This window comes from Ciconia boyciana, chromosome 8 (genome assembly GCF_034638445.1).
Source record: "Ciconia boyciana chromosome 8, ASM3463844v1, whole genome shotgun sequence".
NCBI lineage: Eukaryota > Metazoa > Chordata > Aves > Ciconiiformes > Ciconiidae > Ciconia > Ciconia boyciana.
The window spans coordinates 22259135-22281703 of record NC_132941.1 but is presented as its reverse complement, the minus strand read 5'-3'; the positions used below and the strand labels follow the sequence as shown (position 1 = coordinate 22281703).

General features: G+C 47.0%; 1 protein-coding gene across 5 annotated transcripts; it reads left to right on the top strand.

Annotated features, from left to right (window-relative positions):
• Positions 1–1604: 1604 nt before the first annotated feature.
• Positions 1605–19470, top strand: PPCDC (phosphopantothenoylcysteine decarboxylase). Of its 5 annotated transcripts, none has more exons than XM_072871023.1 (6): positions 1605–1762; positions 3658–3824; positions 9361–9456; positions 11612–11740; positions 13801–13969; positions 18836–19470. In XM_072871023.1, exons 2-6 carry the CDS (start codon positions 3672–3674, stop codon positions 18922–18924), a joined length of 636 nt encoding a protein of 211 aa, XP_072727124.1. In that variant the 5' UTR covers positions 1605–1762; positions 3658–3671; the 3' UTR covers positions 18925–19470. The 5 variants fall into 5 exon arrangements, with proteins under 5 accessions (XP_072727124.1, XP_072727128.1, XP_072727126.1 ...); XM_072871025.1 differs by lacking the exon at positions 1605–1762 and adding an exon at positions 1790–1953; XM_072871026.1 differs by lacking the exon at positions 1605–1762 and adding an exon at positions 2747–3030.
• The last annotated feature ends 3099 nt before the right edge of the window (positions 19471–22569 follow it).

Genomic DNA, 22569 nt, shown 5'->3' with positions numbered 1-22569 from the left:
TGTCCGGTGATGCTTGCCTGTGACTCCCACCCACAAGAATCACCCCAAAGAGGAACTTCTCTTTTCCAGCAAAGCACACCAAGAATAGTTTCATTTTTAAGGGTATCACTTCAGTCATTCTGCAGTAGGCAGTTGTCTCTTGACAAGACTAAAATGCAGCTAATGATAAAATGCCTGTCTGTGTGTGTATATATATATGTATAAAATGTAAGGAGAAAAGTAATCCTTTGCTGAGCCTATTATGTACTTAATCAGGTTTAAATATTGTGCAATTCATTTATAGCTAGCCTAAAACTTACTATGCCAAATCACATGCTCTGTCATCCATGTCTGAGAAATGATGGATTAAGTGACTTCACCTTTTGCATTTACAATAAGATGCATAAATAATAACTGTAACAAGCTATAACTAACAGACACTGCTTCAGCATCTAACCCTCCTCTCTGGTGTGTCTCCTGAACGTGTGAGTGCTGACCACTGAAACGTGTCCCAGTGGCTCCAGCCTTCCTGCCCTGCCAGCAGAAGCTGGGCAGGATACCATACCCCTGTTCTCACCACGCTCATTTTTAATCTGCGACCGCTTTAGGTAGGGGCTGCCTTGGTTGTGAAACCTGCAGATCCGCAGTGGGGGAGAGCCGATGCTGGGCGTTCCTGTGGCTGGGTGAGGAGGCAGCTCTGGGCTAGAGCACGCTTGAGGTTTTACTGATCGCCTCTGCTGCTTTAGTGAGGTCCTGGTGTTGCTTTTCATGTCCCAGAGTCGGCAAGGCAGAGCCCTCTGCCTCTTGCCTTTCTTGCTGCTTATTTGTAGCTGACAACTTTCGGGGGATGCCCAGAGAGCATCCTGGGAAGCGTTGTGGACCACCTGCCACACGCTGCCCCAGATCTGTCGTGCTTCTGCTTCAGACAATAAACAAGCAGTCCTCTAACCCACTTTCCCCCTGCCAGCTCTCTGCGGCTGCCTGAATCCTGTAGGAAAGGTTTTCCTCCAGGTCTGTACCACTTCCCTGGGCTCATCTGTGGCTGCTGCCTACCACCCCTTGTGGGGATGCGGGAGGAGCCAATGGCCCTGCACCCCTCAGACACTCTCCTCTTCTCAACCCTGTTCCCTCCGCACGCTTTTTCCCCCCCCTAGGAGTGCGTTTTCTGTTGGCCTCCAACATCTCTAAAACCGTGCCATGAGCTAGGATCCTCCCTTAAACAGCTTTCTGTGGAGCTTGAAACCACCTGCCTGCCCTTGCAGAGATCCCTCGCATAGGCTTTTGCTCCCCGGCGCTGTGGAGCGGGTGGTACCGGGGTGCTAAGGGGAGGAAGCACCCCCGCTGCAAGGCCTGTCACCCCCTCTCGGCCTGCCTGTGAGTGCTTGAGGCGCCAGCAGAGAAGCCGGAGCCGGCCAAACCCAGCGCTCCGGGAGCTGGCGGTGCCGGCGGGGCGGCGGGAAGGGCCCCGGGGCGGGCAGAGGGTGTCCGGGCCGGCGGCAGCGCGGAGGGCGGCCGCAGCCACCATGGCCGCCCAGTCTGCCGCCCGCCGCGGCGCGCATGCGCAACCAGCACCAATCAGCGTTGGGCGGAGGGGGCGGGGCAGCATTTCCCAGCGTGCCCTTCGCCTTCCGGGGCGCAGGGGGGTCGCGCTCCCGTTGCTGGGTGATGGCGAGGCGGGTCGAGGCCTCCGCGGGAGCAGGCCGCGGCCCGGCCCCTGCGGTCGCCGAGGCTTGAGCTCAGGGGGTTGTCGCTCTCCTGACCGGGCTCCGTCGTGCCTCTACCGGTATATAAATGTTGCTTGTTTACGTTTTGGAAATCTCCGGGGTTTCTCGGGTCTGTTCTCTGCCTCAGCGGCCTTTTGAAGCTGTTTTCAGCGTAACTGTGGAGTTTAAAAGCTAATAAAATAACTAAGTACGCCTGTAAACTGCTTGCTTTCCCGTGGCTTCTTAGCTGATTCTCCAGAGCTGTGTTTGGGTAAGCGGAAAGCGTGGCTCAGAATGTTGTGCTTTTGTTTTATCGCTAATAGCTCTTTTTGAAAGCTGCCTATTAAGAAATCCCACGCTATTCCCCAGGCTTTAACATGTGGATGCTTCAGTGAGTTAATTGTCATTTAGTAATCATAAGGGAAGTGGATGTTTTCCTTGCTGTGATGGCGTTAACTTAATTTTAATTAGATATGGATAAACATGTAAAGTGTTGCAGTAGCGTTGAAATTGCCTAGCCAATATGCGTGCTGGATTTCCTTGCCTCTAATTACTCTTGCTAATCAGTGCATAGAAGCTCAAGCTGATAACGTGCTCGTGTTCTAGCGATTTTATATAAACACACTGAGAAACCTCACAGGCCGAGTTAAACATATTAATTCCAAGCAGAGTGTGGAAAAAGAACATGGTATTGCTGTTGTGTTGCAGCTGATGGGTGCCGGGAGGTTAGAAAGGATGTTTGTGCTCCTGCGTCTCAGTGCAGAGGTCGGACTGACGTGCACCTGCCGCACAAGCCTGGTCTGAATCAACCTGTGAAGGGTCCTAAATTAAACCCCCTGCTGAATCATCCCGGGGAGCGACTGAAGGGGTAAATTCCCCTCTCTCGGGAATCCAGCCCCCTCACTCCAATGTCCAAGTTGGTGCTGAAAATAAAGGCAACGTAAACGTCTCTTTCTTCCTTTTTGTTCTACCCAAAACACTTCCAAGTAACGTCCTCCGAATAACACGGATGTCGGTAACATTGAACAAACTTTATTGAATCCCAGTGTAACGTCTTTGCTGGAAACACATTTTTCAGATTTTTTAAGAAGTGAATTTATTCTTTGCAAATTACTCATTAAGCAGAGATGTTTGCGTTGATTCTGCGGAGGAATGCTTTTCCTCGCCAGAATAGTCGTTTGTGATTTATCGGTGCGGCAGTGGTGCAGGGAAGCTGGGAGGAGGCAGGAGATCTGAATTAAAGCTGCTTGCTCGGCCTGCCTTCGGAAGCGGCCGCCTCAGCCTGCAGATCGCTTTGCTCGGCTCCGTTGGGGGAGCGAGCAGTTCTGACATTCGCGTCCCTGAGAAGGTATTTTCACTCGGTGGCTGTTGTGTTCTGCGTCTTATTCACTGTTTTGTTTTTTACCTTATCTGCTAGGGAGTAATTTCTAGCGCTGCTGTAAACACGTAGTGATACAATAGGAAGTAAGATGATAATGCTTGCCTCAGGGCTCCAAAATTTTTAATTATTAAAATGTCTTCCTGCATTTATTACTCACCAGAGAGTGTGAAGGGAGACCGACTCAGCTGCGGGTTGCATGTCTTCCCAGCAGTTAGCATGAAAGGTACATTTATTGTAAATTCTGGACCACGTTCAATGCGTGAGAGTATATCTTTGTTTTGGGGGCATTGGGCTTTACCAGAACACTTTTGTGGCCTCCCTGTGCAAGTTTTAGTGTTCTGTTTACCAGTATCCAAGATAAAATTGTAACTAAATGGGAGGAGTAGACTACTGCTATGCTTAAAGGTCTGCTGATGCTTGAGAGCTTTGCAGATCAGAGTCTGAGTGTTCATCCTTGGACTGAATTACTCTGGGTCCTGCATAGCCCAGGCTTAAATCCATGCCCTCGGGAATACATTGGCATTGGAGCCCTGCTGTGCTAGCCTCTGTCGGAGGCACTGTTAGTCAAGCGGCTTTGTTTTTCTGTGCTTGTAGAGTTTGATCGGAGCATGGAGCCCTTCTTGCCACCAGAACCAGGGTTTCCTGCAGAAAAGAGCTCATCCGTCACGCAGAAAAAATCCCATGTCCTGGTGGGTGTGACTGGAAGTGTGGCTGCCCTGAAGCTGCCTCTCCTCATCGCCGAATTGCTGAAAATCCCTGCTGTGAGTAAATCTATTGGGAGAATCCTTGTAAAGCTGGTGTTACCCTATTTCTCATCTCAAGGAGAGACTGCATGGCTTCTGTTGAAATGAAAAGTTCCTTCTGGCTTTGAGCCCTTTAGTTTGAAAATTTGTTGGAGGAGGGATCCTCCTGTTTTTAATAATAGATTAATACTTTTTCCTATCATTTTGTACTTCTTTATACTTAAGAGTTAGCTTTAAATCGGGTTTTAAGGGCAGTAGCTCTTCCTGGATATTTCCATAGGCAAACCTATAGATCTGAAATAAGAAAGTAGCGTTGTTCAGTTCAGCTTGCTTCATTCTCTCAAATAGGTCCTTGGGACCTATAGGACCTGAATAGGTCCTTGCTTTGGTTTTTTTTTCTGGAATATGTCCTTGTCAGTCAAATTATCAGGTATGGCTACAGGCACAGGTAGATGCTTTCTGGAACTTGAAATCTCTAATTAGGACTTTGCAGTTTTCCATAGGTGAGGTGTGGAGTTTGCAAAGATGGGCGCTGCTGTCTGACCAACAAACGGAAACCAGATCATGTAAAAACAGAAATAGAAAATACAAGCTGCTGTATGTGTCTGGTTTTTTTTTTGTTTGGTTTTTTTTTTTTAACTAGAGTTTATTGTCTGGCGAAACAGAGGTGTCCAGCAGAGGCCACTAGTGACTAGAATCAGGGAGGGAAATGTGCTAACTTTTGCTGTAGAATAAAGTTAGAGGAAAAAGTAGAAAACCTTTAGCTTTTAAGAAATGAAGCAAATGTTTTGGAGCAGTGAAATGAAAGAGTGGCAGGAGCAAGAGGGTGCATTTACGTATCCAGATATATTAGTTAGATTGCTTAATGAACATCCTTTTGGATGATTTAGGAGGTTTTACCTGTAGATGCATTAACACAGAGTCAGAAGAGGTGCAATCCTCGATTAACTCTGAAATATCTCATTGATGTTGATATCCAAGCTGGAAAGAGTACTGAAGGTGTGGCAAGCTGTGGGGTGCCTGTTCTGCCGGTTGGGCTGGCATTGTGGGTTGCAAAGAAGGGCCTCAGTTAATTTATTACTTGACCTGAAGTGATTAGTGAGGCCAAAGGTCCTAGCCTGGAATGAGAGGGCCAGAGACAAATTATGCCAGGGAACGGGTGTGACAAGACCAGGGCCAGCTCCAGCAGTTGTGTTCTTGTTAGTGAGGGGTGCAGGATATGCATCTTCCAATCCTCTGTCTCTCAGATTGACACTGTTGTCTCTTTTCCTTTGCGCTTGGTGCTTGGAACATCCTTCTCTGCAGGTGACAGGAGGAATGCAAGTGATCCACTCCAGGAATCTAGGTTAAACGTGTTCCTTCTCTCTGAGCATTTGATTCATAATTAAAAACTGCAGATGGCTGGACCTGAATTCTCTGTGAAGGCCCATAGGTTCTGTGACATCTGTTGCAGGCTGTGTGCCCACTGGTTTTAGGCTTTTTTTGCATAAAAAGTGAAAGTGAAGTATCCAGTCCAGGAGCTTCTGGTACTTAATTTGTTAATTAAAATTATTTATTTACTCATTTCTGATGTGATTTCACGGCCTGACCTAAAGCCTGCTGAGTCAGTGTAACTTTTCTATTGAGTTTAAGTCCTGCACAAGCCTGTTGCATCAATTTCTTTACTGATGGAACAGAACTTTAAAAAGTCATCGGTGGAAGCAGGGCAGGAGCAGAGGAAGGCTTTGATACCAAAGGAGATGTGGTCAGAGGCTTGAAACGGGAGTGGTTAGTTTAAATTGATGTTTTGGCTAAAATAATCCTTGGTGAACAACTTGGCAGTGTGATTTTGTGCTCATTAAACTTTAACATCTCCTTGCGGGTAGTAATGGATGTGACTACATCTTACTGCCTTTTGTTTAACCTCTTTGAAGATCTAGGAAATTTATACAGCATCAGCTTATACCTTTCAGGTTATTACCCTTGCACCTGGTGTTATGGGGAGACAGCACATAGTGCCTCGTCAGGACACTGTGGGTAACTCTTGTGGTTGTGCTACACTCGCACACATTGTCTCAGGCTGATTCCTAGGATTTTTGAATGGCCTGGCAGGAGTATAATGACAAAAATCACATTGGCAGGGTATTGGTTAACAGCAAACTTTTCTGTGGGTGAAGTGTATTGCTCTTGAAGCTACAGGATGCCATCTGAACTTCTAGGTTTAAATCACATTGTCAAGTAAGTTAATTGCACTCCTGCCAGGTAGCCTCTATGTCAGCTTGTAGGTGCCATTTAACAGAGGAGCTACTCATTTTCTTCTGCAGCAGTTGTTACCGAAGCGTGGTCTATGGGGAAAGGTTTTGCTGTCAAAACTGGGCAAGTATGAAAAAACCCCATACACACACCCTTACTCCAAGCAGAAACGGCTGTGACGGGAGAATCCTCTAACAGACCAACAATATTGCGTGAACACAGGAGAGCAGTTTTGCAGTAAAGTTTATTCTGGAGAATTACCTTAAGTGGTCCAAGTAAAAGAACTCTTAACTAGTCTAAACTGTCTCCTGTAAAGGAGTTTGAGTGTGGCTAGACTGACTTTAAGCAGAGATATAACCACAGGCGAACAGAGGCTGTGCCAGGTAAATAGAAGGAAAAAACCTATGTAGGCTAAAGTGATCTTGAGAACACTGATCTCTTTCCAAAGTAGCTGGAGGGACTTGAAGGACTTGCTCAGAACAAGGGATCCAGGAGCCCACCCCAGCAGAAAACCTTAATTAGGGAGAACATTTAACTAATAGAGTTCTAATTAATAGAGTTTCTTGGGGGAGTGGTGGGGTCACCACCACTCAGAGTCCTTGAACATGCCCTTCTGGTATGCTCTAGCTTGTAGTGGGTTAGATGCAGTACTCGATAGCCAGCTATTCCTTGGCTTATGCTTTGAAGAAGTAGGCATTTTTTTAAGACCAGAGATGGTTATGAAACTATCTAAAAAAAAATTTTTAAAAGCAGATTGTCTCTTAGGGATTTTTGTGTATCCTTTAGCCTTACAAGGGTATTTCTTGTGCCATTATTCAAAATTTTCTAGACAATTGAAGTAGCAAGTAACAAGATATGCCATAAGGTAGGTAGAGTTGGATCACCTGAAAATCCTTGTATCATTATGGCTAACTGTAAAATAAGAATACCACTAACAAACATTACTGCTGAAAGCTTTTCATGCAGACCTGGCCTACTGGTACCATTTCAGAGAGCAAACATGCTCCTTTAGACTGCATATTGCTCTTTAAAATCACCAAATAAATAGTATCTTGCAGACTGTGAGGTTAACACCTCATTGAAGCCCACAGCATAGCAGAGAGCAGCGTTAGCACCTTTGCAGGTGTTGCTACTTGGCTCCAAACAGCTTCCTGTGAGGTGAGGTTAATATGGAAACAATATAGTTAATTGCTGTGAATATGATCTTCACACTCGAAAGCACTAGAAACACAGCTGTGATTCCAAGCTAGTGTTGCTTGAAAAAGAGCAGACATTTAGAAGAGGCAAAGAACCAAACATATAGTACCAAATACTGGTGTTATGTGCTATGTTTTCCCATTACTTTTTCTTCAGGAAATGGGAAAAATTACCAAAGACCACGGTATGCTAAGGCTGGGATTTTCCACTGCTCCAAGCTGTTATCCAAGTCACGTAGGGTGCAGATAATCAACACTGCTCCATTCCCAGTCAGATAGATAGTGTTGGGGAGATAGGTTAACGTGTTTTGTCACTTCGGCCGCTGCTGTTGAAGATAGCTTCTTGGAGGTTGGAGGTTTTCGGCAGTCTGTTTTAGCAAGAGTGCGCAGACCAAGTGCTTCATCAGTTTTGTACCTCGGGCTGCAGTTTTCTAGTGGGAAGGAGTTGTTGGTGAGGCTGATTTCTCCCCATCTCTCTGTTGGACTAATAGAACCACGCAGTGGGTTGCACTGTGAACTGCATGAAGGAGCAGACAGTGGTTGAAAGTGGCCAATAACAAGGAAAAGGGTTATTTTTCACTGTAATTGGTGGCCTGAGGTGCATCTTCCACATTAATAGTCTTTTCAGAGCACTCCCTCCATGTGTTGGCCCGTCTATTGGCTGTTTTTAAGGTACATCCTTGGGAGGAATTGCAAATGGAAATATGATTGCATGTGCCGCATGGGTGATCAGCGCACGCAGAGCCGGTCTGACACTGGCTCTACTTTGCGGCTGATCCCGGTGTGTGCAGAGCACCTCCGCTTCACTGCGTGTGGCAAGCAGCTGTTTGTGACATTTGTCAGAGCTACAGCTTTGAGCAGGTCATGCGACATGTAGAAACCAGGGAAAAAAAACCCTTTTCCACTTGTTAAGATTTCTGCAGGAGGAAATGAAAGGATCTCATGTTGTAGGGCATCTCAGCACCTCGTGACTGTGCATGTCAAATAAACGTCCAAGCGACATGATAGGATTTCCCCAGTATATACCATATAACTGCAAGTTCCACTGGCTTTCAACAAGGCAGGCAGGTTTATCTAAGATTTTGGAGAGAACCTTCATATACTTTCACCCAGGCTCTCTTTCCTTTGTGGAAGCCACTGGTTTACTGTTTTGGCTGCACAGAAGCCCTATGCTATGAACATACCTACACAGAGGTTTTCCTTTTTCCAACACCTGACCTTGATAGGAAGGATAGCTGGAAGACACAACCCTTACTTGCTTCTGGTATTTTTACCTCTGGCTGGAGCAAGTCTGATTAACATGGTTGTAAAAAGTAGTATCCAGTAGTCTGTAGCTACCTCCCCACCTTTGTCACCAGGAGATCATTGAGAGAGAGAGAGACAGGGGCAGAAAGAGACATATTGGTGCACAACATGGTCCATTTGACCAAGAAGTCATACTCTGTCTTCCAAAGCCACTCTTCCTTGTGAAGCCTTGTGCAGCAGAGATGGGCTTGCTTTGCGCTGGTGGTGCTGAGCCTCAGCTAGCCAGGTTGTCCTTCAGCAGGACTTCAGATCACTCAGCACTGTGCTTTCTCTTGGCGGAGAGCTTCCTCTTGGCTCTGAGTGTGGGAAGAGTGATCCTGCAAGTGCTGTGTAGGCATGCCACCCCTCAGCACTCCTCTGTGCTGTGATTAAGGGAATCCACTGAAGCAAGATGCTCTCCTACTCCCTTTGGCAGGCGTCTTTTGAGATTAAAGGGCATCTTTCACAGAGCTTTGGTTTGCTGCTTGTTGTTGTCTCTTTGAAGTTCTGTGCAGAACTGCATCTCATTCTGACCTGCTCTGTCCTTTCTGCTGTCCCCGCTGTGAACTGGCCATGTGACCATGTTTGTCAGGCTGTGACTAATCACCTGCCTGTTTTAGGGTGGCAGTGAAATGAGTCTTTGGCTCCTGTGAACACCCGCAGTGGCCTGGCCTTTCAGCTGTGAATAGGTGCAGTTATGCACATGTGCATAGTAGGGAAAAGTCCTCTGAGAATCCACACAGCTTTCAAAATCTTTGTTGCTCGAGCCTTCCTCCTCTACCCAGCTTTACAGGATTGTCCTCAGGTCTAACTATTAATCTTTCTCTTTCTTTTCTGATTAGCTCGAAGTGAAGGTGGTGACTACTGAGAGAGCAAAGCATTTCTACAGTGCCCAGGAGATTCCTGTCACCCTCTACAGTGATGAAGATGAATGGCAGGTGAGTTGTGCTTCCTTTGGAGACTGCAAGGGCTTCTGTCCTGTCCCCACTAGCCACATGTTTTATAATTCAAGTAGTTCTGTCATGCACTCATGCCTTCTACTTGCAGATGTCCAATGGGTCATGCTTCAGGAAAAAAAGCAGGCTCCCTGGGAGATTCACTCAGTTGTTCAAGTGCTGAACAGCAAATAGAAGTGTTCCTCTAAGTTCCTTTGCAAGAGACCACATTTATTTTTTGATCCTGGGCCAAAACTCACTTCTTTGTTCTAGTAATGTATGCTTTGGAATATGGCTTTCAAAGAATGTTGTTCCAACCATGCTGTAAATGAGGAAGAAAAGAGAGGCTGCCCTGACTGTACCGGAGGATTTTGTACTGCCCTAGCAGACTTGCAGCAGGCAATGAGGGTAGAAGTGGTCTCTCGCCACCCTGGGCTCAGCCGCTATCTGCAGCTCTGAGAGGAGTGTTAGGAAATGTCAAGAAAGCCACTGCAGAGTCACAGTGAGGGTGTTTGGTGCTTGTCATGAGTCATATGTGTCACGAAGGCAACAGCTTAATTCTCCCTAACATCTGCAGACATCGCTGACATTCACAAAACTACCCACACTGCTTTAAAACTCAGCCTGCTGTCTGACTGGGTAACCTTGTGCTGGTAGGGCCACCCTGGTGTAGTGATGCAGAGGAAGGCCAGTACCTGGAGATGTTGTGCACCAGTGTAATTGGTGGCTGGAAGAAAGAGAGGTTCTCCTGGTGGAAGTGGTGTTTATCTCAGAGGTGTCCGCATCTGTGCTCGTGTGCTTGCGTAGAAGAGCCATTTCAGTAAGGGATAGCTCCATTGTCAGGGCTGTGAACATCTCTAGACTCTGTAAAACGGCTTTTTCTCTTGACTACAGTTTTGCTGACATGCTTTGAGAGTCCCTGAGTATAGAGAGGTTCATTGTATAAACATCAACATTTGTTTTTCTATACATTTTATCTCTACTTTGCAGTACTGATCTGAGTACAAGGTGATCTACTCTTTACCAGTACTCTTGCCAATGCATTCATACGTGAGCATTGTTTTTATGTGGAGAGGCGTGCTGATGGCAATGGCCAGGAAGCTTTCTGGCTGGTCTAGGAAATTGGTGGAGATCTGCTGGGTCCCAGGGTGCTACAGCTCCAGGCAAAGTTATTTCTGAGGAACCCTCAGTGGGGTGATAGAAGAGAAGCAGGTCAGGATTTGAGGTCTGCTGGCACACTGAAAAGCAGGCATGGAGCCCTTATAATGTGCTGTTCTGACAGAAGAGTGGGAAATAAGCCCGCTCAGCATGTGTTTGTGAGAGACTTTATTCTGAAAATAAAACTAAATTTTCAGTGCTTCTAGAAAAAAAATAGAAGTGAGTGGAGGAGCTGGGAAAGGTGTCAGGAAGCACCAGCTTTCCGGATGCTGTCTTTTTGTTGTGGTTTCCAGTGACTCAGAGAAGGAACAGTTTGTGGCCCTGATGCACCTCTTGATGGCCTGTGGTTGTGTGTGTCCTCTGGGGATTAAGCACCTGATGTTGTTTGCTGCTTCTCTCGACACTTTCCCAGTTAACTGCACTCTTAAAAGACCAAGACTCTCTTGAACAACTCAGAGTGTTAGTGATAATAGAAATAATCACTTGAGAGATTCTAAATCACATGGGTTCCTCAGGAAATGTGAGCCCTGGTTTGGTCCTGTCTGGCTTCAGTTAGCTGGTAGGATGGAGCTCTTTTCCCCACTCAGATGTGCTACATGTTGAGGGAGCTCTTAGGAATGTTTCTGAAGCTGAGGAATGATGTGGATGGGGAAAGCTCTTTCCTGTGAGTTGAAATCTGTGGCTGTTGGACGTGTGAATTGTTGTCTTTGTGGGGAAAGGATACCAGTTTGTAGAGCACCAAGCAGATACGTGCCATCTGTTAAATGTGCTTCCTAAACGTAGCTGCACACGGCCTTCACTGGAGGAGGAGGGAAGTCAGAAATGTGAGCACTGTGGTTGCAGTCCCTGATTCCCCGTGCTGTCAGATCTTGCTTGATGTGAGAATAATTCTTTCCCCCTAAACTTACATGGTGATTACTAATGTGGGATTGATAAAGTGCCTGTTGTTCACAGCGTTCATTGTGAGGGTTTGGTAATCTGGATCTTGTCTCATCCACAGCTGTGGAAAGGCCGTTCAGACCCAGTCTTGCACATCGAGCTCAGACGGTGGGCTGACCTCATGTTGGTGGCACCTCTTGATGCAAACACGCTGGCAAAGCTTGCAAATGGCATCTGTGACAACCTGCTGGTGAGTAACTGGAGCTCTTCCTGAGAGTTCTCTCACCTCCCAGCATTAAACTGTCTGACCTTTCTTTCATGGAAACTCTGCTGCTTCTACAGCATTGAGAACAGTGAGATTTGCATGTTTTGCTCCTGCTTTGTATGCTTTTGTCTCTCTTCCTCCGGTATGGTTCCCCTATTCCTTCTCAAACAGTGGTTCTTTCCTTCCCTGACCTACATTCCTTTCCACTCCTCGGCTCTGTCAGTCTCTTCCATTATTTCCCAGTCTCTGCTTTGTGCCTTTCCCGCTTCTTGCGATGGGCGGTATTTCTCTCTTTCTGCCTCCAACCTCTCTCCGTCATGCATGTACACACACATGCGTGCGCATGCACACTTGCCCTCACTTTTGAGTTCCTGTCTGCATTTTTTAGATGCAATCTGGAAAGACACCTGTGAGATCAGATAAAATTGTTTACTTCCTGCTGCCTCACCTCCTCCCTCACCTAACTGCATAGCACAGAAATTCAAACATGCTCACACTTACCTACCTTCCAGTTTCAGCTACAGGGGATTTTGCTTGTTCAGGCTTGTTTCTCTGGTATTAAAAGTGCTCTGGCTTAAAGGCTGATCAGAAGAGTGTATTAAAAGAGAGTGTGCTTCTCTGTTGGGTGATGGGGACCTTCAGCGGGCTGAATGCTTTGTGTCCAGGCATTAGGTCTTTATTAGGAGAAGTCATAAGCATTAACCACCCAAAAGATCTGCCAGGAAGCTGCAGATCAGCAAATGTTGCTGTGGTGCATTACCCTTCAGTAAGGCAAGGAGGCTAGAACGAGGAACGGAGGGCAGCATGTCAGCTCTGGCCGGGCAGCCCTGCATGACCAACTTAGTTGTTCAGGCAAGAGGGAGCGCATACAAATGAACAAAGTACGACCAGAGCAACAGCTCTCATTTGTATGAGCAGATCACTGGAGATCTGAGGAAAGCCAGAAAGAGCTGTGGGAGGGACAAGCAGTATCTTGTACCAAGGGGACCCAGAAGGACTATAGATGTGATGGTGGTAGAAGGGGGAAGAGCTCAGGAAGGATGTTAGGGATGCATGGCTTTACAAACCCCTGGCAGTCTTATCGGAGAGCCTTGTGGAGGTAAGAGGTAGCTCCAACAAAGGAAAGCAAGTGCTGGAGGCGCTGGTTGGCAAGTTAGAACAGATTCTAGCAGACTTTCCTGTGCTGGGAAGGGTTCAAATCACAGGGCATAAAAAAGGATGGGCAGAGTTCTCATAAGTGCTCTACAATCTGAGCAGACACCCTGCACCAGGGACCGTTGCTACCTGGGAAGCTCCCTTTGCATGATTCAAATGCTGCTAGGCCTAGGGAAACTGATGGACATTGCATTAAGAGCAACCAGCATTTATCTTTTTAAGGAGATGAGGTGATACTGGGTTATCTGGAAGTTCTGTATTACTGAGGAGTCAGATATGATTCCCTGTAGCACGCAGGAGCTGCTAGATGGTTTGTAGTCTGCCAGCATCTTCTGCAACAGCCCAGATGTGTTCGTGTTATCCTCTGTTTGTATCCTGGAAGCAGCAGTGATTCCCGTGTGAGGAGTTACGGAGTTGGCATATCATTTAAAAAAGACTCACTTGCCAACTTTGGTGTTTAGCTCTACAGCTGGTTTATCTGAAGTGTTGCCTGGGGATTTCTCTATAGCTGATATGATCTGTGGCCACCCCTCAGCTTCTCTAGGTCTCCCACATGGGCTGGCAGTCTGCATGCATCGTGTTCCAGCTTGGTTTGCTCCAGCAGTTGGGCTGCTTGCTTGGCCCCGAGCCGGAGTAGGATGGGATCTATCCTCTTTGTAGCCTCCCTCATCTTTCTTGCCTGTCGGAGATGAGCTTTGCCAGAATGTAATACAAATCAGTAGCAGCCTTGTGGATCTGCCTGTGGATTAGTCCAGCTGCACTGACAGATTGAGGCTTTTGGCCCTCTAATGACACCTGGGCTGGGAAAGTGCTTCTTTGCAGCAAAGTGATGAGAAGGAATGAGGAAAGACAACCCATCTCAGAGCTGAACCTCTTGGCTTCTCTTGCAGACTTGTGTGATCCGTGCTTGGGATCTGAGCAAACCTCTGCTCTTCTGCCCAGCTATGAACACAGCCATGTGGGAACATCCCATCACAGCTCAGCAGGTGGAGCAGCTGAAAGGCTTTGGCTACACAGAGATCCCCTGTGTGGTGAAGAAACTAGTGTGTGGAGATGAAGGTCAGTCCTTTTGCATGTCTTCTGACTGGTTTCCTGCACAAGTGCTGCTTTTATCCTGAAGGGATGCGCATTCTTTTGCCTGTGGCCTTCAAGATGTTGGACTGTGGGGAGCAGGTGCTCACTGTCAGGGTTTATACAAACAAACTGAAGCTTTGCCCTATGCTAGCTGATATCTATTATTCTTGTTCATTAATTTTTAAGTAGTCTTAAGAGACCATCCAAGCCAGGCTTTCAAATGAGCCGTTAGATAGGCCTGATACTTAAAAGAAATACTCATTCAAGAAGAGAGTAGATCAAAGAGAAGGAAGGCTTTGCGGTGAGTGTTATCAGCCTGGGATTTGGGTGTCCTGACCTTGCCCTCTACTGTGACTGTGGGCTGTTTTCATCATGCCTCAGTTCCTCATCTGTAACAGAGGGATAATATCTTATCCCCAAGAGCCGATAGTGAGAAATAAGCGCTTTGCAGACGTGGCTGAGGGTGTAGCTGGATGTGCATTTAACATTTGTTGTTGTTTGTTGCCTGGGTTACTTTTCAGCTTCCCAGTCGAGTTTTGATTTGGGGTTTTGACATCAGACTTATCTGTGAAGTGTAAGAGGGGGGTAGGGAAAGCTGTCACACTCAGTTTCAAAAGACTTAACTTGCAGTACTAAGAAATGCTAAGAAATGGTCTCATTTGTATTTTAGGAGCTGCTTTAAATGGAGGTATTTTGACTTTTGGGGGGTTTTGAGAAGGGTTTTTATACAAGCAATTTGGATGAATGGATTCACTTTTTATCAAAATTTTCTTGGACAAATTGTCTGTAAGATGTCACCAGTTCTAGCCATAATAGGAAATGTGCTATTACCTGCACAGTAGTATACTCATACTTTTTGTTTAACAAGCCCAACTCTAGTAGGATTTTAACTGCTCTGTCAGATAGTTCAATAAACAGTCTGTAGCGAAGACAGGATGTTAAAATGTTCTTCATGGTTAAATTCTAGGCTGGCTTAGTTTCTGAATTCTTAGGTAGATGCAGTGCTTCTAGAGAATGTTTTTTTGGAGCTGAAGACTAAGAAATATTTACAGTTAGGTAAGTGTAGTCATGTAACTCAGGCATCAATTGAAATACCCTTGACAATTATGCTTCCACTGGGATTTTAGACCTGATTACATCAAATTTCTTACATACTTGTAATAATGTTAAGGGAAAACGCCCAGAAGAGGTCATTCTGCACAGACGTTTTGGCAGAAGTCGAAAGGCCATCTGGCATAGGTTCTTTGTCCTTTATTTTTTCCTTTCATCTCTTTTAGTACATATATAGGATCTCTATTCCTGTAGTAAGCAGCTGAATGCCTCTCAATGGGTAATGTGCTTATTCTTGCAGGTTCCTGCACCTGGGGCAGAGCTGTGTTGTTGTCATCCCTGTTTCACAGATGGGGATCTGAGATACAAAAGGGCCACATGGGTTGACTCACCAGCACAAACAGAATAGAGCTGGATGTTGAAAACGGTTTCCACCTTCTGCTGCTCTGCCCTGCCCCTTTCCTGGGGGTTGCTGCCCTTGCGACAGGGATGTGTGAGCCATATGAGAAGCAGCATGTGAATTGCTGTGGTTTGTAGCTCAGAATGGTGAAGTAAACCAGCGTTGATCAGAGTTACCTCATTACACCAGCAGTCATTTGGGAACTGCTTCATACTCAGTTCAGCTGTCTCTACTATGAGAACAAACTCCTGAAGGAGCTCGTAGGAGAGGGATGGCACTGTAAGAGCAGTCCAAGCTGGGGCAGTAAGTAGCCACATCTGACTCGACTCCGCTTGTATTTGTGAGTCAATTCACAACATGATTTTCCTGTTGGCAAACACCAGGATTTTCCTGACAGTATGTAGGAAAATTATGGCAAAGCAGTTGTTGTGGTTTAACCCCAGATGGCAACTAAGCACCACCAGCTGCTCACTCACTCCCCCTGCAGCGGCATGGGGGGAGAGAATTGGAAGGGTAAAAGTGAGAAAACTTGTGAGTTGAGATAAAGACAGTTTAATAATTGAAATAGTAAAAAATTGTAAGGAAAGGGAAAATAACAGAGCGAGAGAAATAATACCCAAGAAAGACAAGTAATGCAAATAAAAACAATTGCTCACCACCAACCGACTGATGCCCAGCCAGTCCCTGAACAGCAGCCCCCCCGCCAACTTGCCCCCCTTAGTTTTATTGCTGAGCATGATGTCATATGGTGTGGAATATCCCTTTGGTCAGTTGGGGTCAGCTGTCCCAGCTGTGTGCACCCCCAGCCTACTCACTGGTGGGGCAGCGTGAGAAGCAGCAGAAAAGGCCTTGACTCTGTGTAAGCACTGGTTGGCAGTAATGAAAACATCCCTGTGTTATCAACACTGTTTCCAGCACAAATCCAAAACATAGCCCCATACTAGCTACTGTGAAGAAAATTATCTCGATCCCAGCCAAAACCAGCACAGCAGTAATGGACTCCAGGTCTCTGAAGACCCAAGACTGTCTCCACCACTGACTTTTTCCTTGGTTCCCCTCATTTTTCAGGCCTTTCACCCCAAGGCCTCTTCTTCCACACTCATTTCGGTTTTGTGGGTTTCGTGCACAAAGGGGCTTGCCCAGCTTCCACTCAAGCAGCAGGTAGCAAAGCTCACACATCTGGTGCAGAAGAAAAGAAATTCAGTTTGCACCAGTTTTGTCTGTTGACATTGTGGTTTGTCTTGCTGTAAAAGAGGTTTACCTTCCTCAACTCATGTGGCCGGTCTCACCTGAAATGGGCCAGATCCTGACTGCCACTGAGTTTCTGCATTACAAGCTTTATCTGATTAATTTTTCTTCCTTCATAAGTGGGTGTTTTTAGACATAGAGTCCAGCTAAAAGCAAGTTAAAATAACAAATTGAGTTGACAAAATGTTTCCTTGATTGGATAGTTAAATGTAAGCTACCAGCTGTTGGTCTTGATGGTATCCATGTGCCATGATATAAAGAGAGCTTTGAGAGGTGCTGTACCACACGTGGGCCTGCAGTAATCTGCCTTTGCAAAAACGTTTCCAAACTGCTAGTGTCTTCATCCTTGGCTGGATTTCTAGAGCCTGGCACACTGGAAGATTTCTACCTGTAGGCATGAGCTGTACTGCAAGACAGGCTGCTTAGCAAGATTTTGCTCTTCTAAACCTAAAAATCCAGCTGTGAATTGCCAAAGATGTTGAGGAAGTGGGTGGTGGAAGACAAAGGCAGGCCTTGGAAATGTTCTCGAAGGGTATAGCTCTGCCAAACCATGCAGAGGCAGTCAGGGAATTTCTCTTGTTTAGCAGGACCTGTCAGCTGCAGCTCCTTTCCTTGAGGTTAGGAGATCAGAAGGGCCCAAATCTGCCTGCAGCTTGTCCACAGGATGCTTCAGACCTCCTGGGATTTACAGGTCTGAAAAAGGCATAGTGGTGAATGAGTCTTACTTTGCAGAGAAACCCAATTTTCTTGACCTTCCAAAAGAATCGTTCCTCTTCACAAATCCTCAGTTATATCCAATTACAACTTCTGTCCCAGACAAGGCTTGCGTGGCTCACCTGTACTGGAAAACTTAGGGGCTGGGCAGATTCAGGGCTGTGATCTGCCCACAAGAGAACACCTCTCCTTGCTGGTCAGGATGGCCTTTCCCCTTCCCCTCTGTCTCTTGCCTGCCTTCAAGTCATTACTGTTCTTTGGAGGCTGCTGGTTTAGCTGTTCATGTGTGTGCTTGCTAATCCAGCTGTGGAAGCAGACCAGAAAAAAGAGGAAAACAGAACCTCCCAGAACTAATTTCTGATGACCAGTAAGGCACGTATTTTAAATTATTAGAGCAGTTAGCCAGCAGGACAAAAGATCGATAGAGAACCCGTCTTTTCAGTCTTCCAAGGGAGACAAATGCTGGTGGGAGAAGTATCTTTCCCCAGCCCCAAGCAAATTACAGGAGTGAATGGACTGAGTTCTGAGTGCTGAGTTCAGTACACAAGGTTGGACAAGATGATTTAATGATCTCTGGCCTTGAAATTCTGAACGTAAGTTTAAAAAGTATTTCAGAGGGAAGCAACAGCACAGTGTAGATTAGATGTTCATCTGGCAACTAACCAGTCCAGAAGGAAAAGCTTTTACATTTTGTTCTGTCTAGCACTCAGTCTTCTCCAAGAATTACTCCCAAGATTCAAGCTGGTGTGAATCCAGGACAGCTTTCTCTAATGTGGGCCTAACTGCAGTCATGGGAATGGTATGAATTCAGCAAGTCTTTTTTTATAGGCAAAGGCCATTTCAAAAAGATGCTGAACACACACAATGTTTACACTGGAGAAAGGAGGTGAAATAGGGTATTTTGCTACCCACACACTTTTTTGGGGCACTTCTGCACACTTGTCCCCAGGGCAGCATGAGCTATGATAGTAACTCCCTGTGCGGTCAAGGATTAGACACAGACACCTCTGGAGATGATTCAGAACAGGAGGTACTTATTAAGGTCCTATGAGTTGCCTTCTGAGGTTTCCTGCCTCTCTCAATTGACTGTCTGAGGAGCTTGTGCTCCTGTTTAGACTTCTGAGTTATGAGCCAAACTAAGTTAGGATGAATACTCTTCTCGCTCTCCTTCTGTGATGGCATTCAACAGTGCCACAAAACCCCTGCAGAACCAGGTGGACTGAGCAGATCCTCTGGCCTCCACAGTTGCTTTCTGTTGGGCGAGTCATGAGGAAACACATGGGGATACTTGGTGAGCTTTGCTGTGCTGTGCCACTATTGTGCATCTAATTTTCCGCAGCAGTGCAGCGTGTGGAGAAGAGAGGTGGTGGGACAGGGGAAGCACGTGCCTTGTGCTGTCTCTGTGGGACCTGGGTTTCACTGTGTGGTTTTGCCTGCAGGTCGAGGTGCCATGGCAGAAGTATGGACCATTGTGGAGAGCGTGAAAAGGATCCTTGAACAACAACGGGACTTGCCAATGCAGAGCTGATGGTTTGGCATGTAAATTGTATTTGTATGCCTCCCTGATGATTGGAAGATAAAACCAACAGGAAGCTGAGTCGAGATGGCATGCATACCTATAGCGTGCTCTTCAACCGAAGGAGTGAAACGGTTGTCTTCCAGCTGGTGCCAAACTGAAATGTGGTACATCACTGCAGACTTTCAGAAACCAAAGCCAAGAACATGCTGCTTTAGTGTGGGAAAACTCTGTGGTATCTCGCAGAGAGGGAGTAACGTTCCACTAGGCCACTTGGCCCCTAGTGTTTCACATGCACTTCTGTCTGAGGAGGCTGCAGAAGGAATGGCCAATGTATTTTGGGTCCAGTGGTTCCCCCAAGAGCAGCTAGAGAGGAAAGTGCTGTGCAAGTCCTGGTGATGGGGATAATGCCAGTCCCTTCCAGCATGCCAGTGTGGGGACATCCCTGCTCTCCAAAGCCTGGTCCGTAGCTGTGCTGGCTTCACCTTTCCAGCAGGAGTCACCGTCCAAAAAGCATTTCTCCTCTGGGAACTTAATAAAAGAGACCTTTTAATTCTGCCCCTGAAGAATTATCTGTTGTAGCTGCTCTGGGGGGTGTTTGCACCTAACATCATTGCTAAATTGTTGTGTCTGTGTGCGGTTTTTATCAGAGATGGGGGGGAAAAAAATTGAAAGAAGCTATCTAGTCCCTGAATTAGCCTTTGCCCTTTTGTATCTATTGACTGGATAGGGATGCAGATGTCAACTGTGAACCAAAATGATACCTGCCCATCTGGGTGCTCCACTCAGGAAATGAACAGGCTGGGGCCTTGTGGAAAGCCGGGGTGGGTCTTTCCCAAGGGAGTGAAGTCAAACTTCGCCTATGATGATTCTTTTCAGCTTGAAAATTAACCAACTAGCGTGAAAAAACTGGGAAATCCTGTGAGCCCTTGGGCCAGACCAGCCAGGGCTCCCCTAGTCTAGCCTTTCCTTGGAAACGTGGTTCTGCTCCTGGGGGGAATGGGAGCAAACTGGGGCTTTCGAACACGTCACTGTAGCAGAGCACTGCTGACCCAGAGAGTTTATTTTTAACTAGACCCAGTCAAATTTAAGGCGTTCAGTACAGAATGTGCATCCTGTCTATGGGGGCAACCTTCAGACTGCTGTGCACAAGGGAAGAGGTTATCGGGGTATGTTTGCTTTCCTTATCTATTAATACCACACAAATAAAAACCTCTGAACTTTCCCCTTTTTGGCTCTTCCACTGACAGAGATCTGGGGATTCAGAGCTTTTGGGGATCAAGTCGAAGGATCCTCATGTGAGCAGAGCGTGTGGCTCTCACAAAGGGCCATAGTGGTACCGTGGTCATGAACTTTCCATTTTGCTGGTGAAGTCTTTGTGGTGTGACCTGCATTGTTTGCTCACATTCTGAGCATGGTGAAAGCTATCCACCTATCAGAGAATCTTACTTTAAGCTTATTGAAGGTAGTAGAAGAGATGCTTCTTGGTTTCCATGAGTTTTGTAGTGACCATTGTTTCTCCTGCTTACAGAGAAATATGTGTTCTGGCAGTTGCAACTATAACTCAGCCTTGGGGCTCTGCTCTGGCTCTGCTGTGGATATCTTGTGTTGTTGGAGTTGTTTATCCTTCCTCCTAGTCCGTGACTTGGCAATGCAGAAAACCCGACAGTAAGGTTCCTCATACCAGGTCAAAACACCATGTCCTTGAATAGAGTGTTCATCTGTTACAAGTCTGGTTTGGTGGCTTAAGCTGCTCCAGAAACGTTGGCAGGTATCGTCTGGCTTCTCCTGGCACCGGAGAGCGGGCAAAAGGCATACAGCGTACGCTGCAGAGTGCAAGCTCTAGTAATTCAGCAGAAAGGAGGTAACGCGGCATTTTTAGATTCAGAACTTACTCCAGGTTGCCTGATAACACATGGAGCTGACACCAGTCTTAGTGGGCTGATCTGTAAGGCAGAAAGAAACTGCTAAGACTACAGAGTTGCCTCTCAGGCTTGTTGAGAGGCTTAAATTAAGGCTTGCAAAGAATTTGCAGATCCCTGAATAAAGGGAGCTAATTCTTTGTCCTGCAAATATATAGGACAGCAATGGAAATGTATAGCTGAGCAGAGCCTGAGGGAATGAGGGAGCACTTCACAGCAGCCGAAAAACCCACAAAGAAAACTCCTCCGTAGAGGACACCGCTGCCAGTCTGTCTCATCTCTGCTGCAGAAACAGATACTAATTGTGCCGCTAAATGATCCTCTGCATAATTGCTGTGATTTCTAATTGGAGGCAGGTCATGATAGCTTTACAGGTTGGGATAAACCTGTGCCCAAACCACCTTTCCTTCAGGGCAAATAGAAGAAACAGTTAAGTTCCTTTTTGGAGGCAGAGGGCTGAAGCAAGAGCAGCTTCCACCGGTAGCACAGGCACGTGTCCTCACCCATGGCCAGGTAGGTGCAGGCAGCCTGCGGGCAGGAATGCTTTGCTGGCTGCTTGCTATGGAAAAGCAGCAGAAAGAGAAGCTGGGAGAAGCCCTGTCTGCTGTCACACGAGTCGTTTGGCTTTAGGAGGGGACTCTGGGACAATGCCTTTCTAGGACGAGGCTTGGGGCGATGAGCGAAGGACCTGATTCAAAACCAGGGCTTTGTGCAGGCTCGGTAAATAGGCGCCGCCAGGATGGCCGGGTGCCGCTTAGCCACCGAGGTCGCCAAGAGGTGTTGAGTGATGAATTCCTCGAGGCAGACAGACTGACATCTCCATCCCTTGCTGTTTTGCCTGTGTTTCGGGTTCGCAGGGGAGGCCTGAGATGCTGCCTGTGTGCTTTTTCTTTTCCTTCAGCTCTTCTTTTTAAGCTGCACACTGATTTTTTGTTTCGCTTTCCCGTGAAACTCTCTGATGACTGAGGCAGCATCCCTGTGAAGCCTGCTGCGTTGCAATTTCATTCATGCTGCTTAAAACTATTTCTCTCGGCACTGGCTTGGGAGCGATAAACAGCTGGGACAAAAGCTCAGCTAAGGCAGCAGCCCTCCTCCTTTCCTGCGCTTAGAGCCAGCCTCGCCTGGGCTCGGATGTGACTCTGAGCATCCATTTCTCCAGCTGCTTCCCCCCATCCCAAACCTGATGTGATCCCTTTGCTGCTTGGCTTCGTGGGGCACTGGAGGAGGATGGAGATGTCATGGTGCTGCTTTCCATCCAGATGGTCTGGCTCTGAGTGTGGTGCTTTGGTCAGGAGTTGTCTCTCCAGATGTCAAGTCCCTCCGCTGTCACTTGGGATGGGAGGTGCGTCATTCCACGTGCCTGTCCCATCCCACGCCTTTGTCCTGGGAACCTGCAGCAAGACTAAAGGCACACATGAACAGATTGCAGAAAAAACTCAAATTAAAAAAAAAAAGTGACAAAACCTCCCTGCTTTTAGACTTTGAGCAGTCATGTCTCTGTGACACACCTGGTTTCAAGAGCCTGCGTGCAGCGGCTTCGCACCCCAGGACTCCGGATTTGACACCTGCCTGCAGCGAGCCGGCTGGCGGGGTTCGCACCTCTGCGGTGCTGCCGGCCGCCCTGCCCACCCGGCGAGCGGGGACGCTGCCTGCTTCGTATCTTCGAAAGCGCGGGGCGGCAGGAAGCATTTTTTCTTCCCTGACCGCAGCGGAGCTGGGTGCTGAGAGAAGGTGG

Coding starts and splice junctions, on each gene's coding strand:
- PPCDC (XM_072871022.1), top strand. Junction 3,825..9,360: donor AATTGCTGAAAATCCCTGCT/GTGAGTAAATCT, acceptor TTTTCTGATTAG/CTCGAAGTGAAGGTGGTGAC. Junction 13,970..18,835: donor ACTAGTGTGTGGAGATGAAG/GTCAGTCCTTTT, acceptor TTTTGCCTGCAG/GTCGAGGTGCCATGGCAGAA.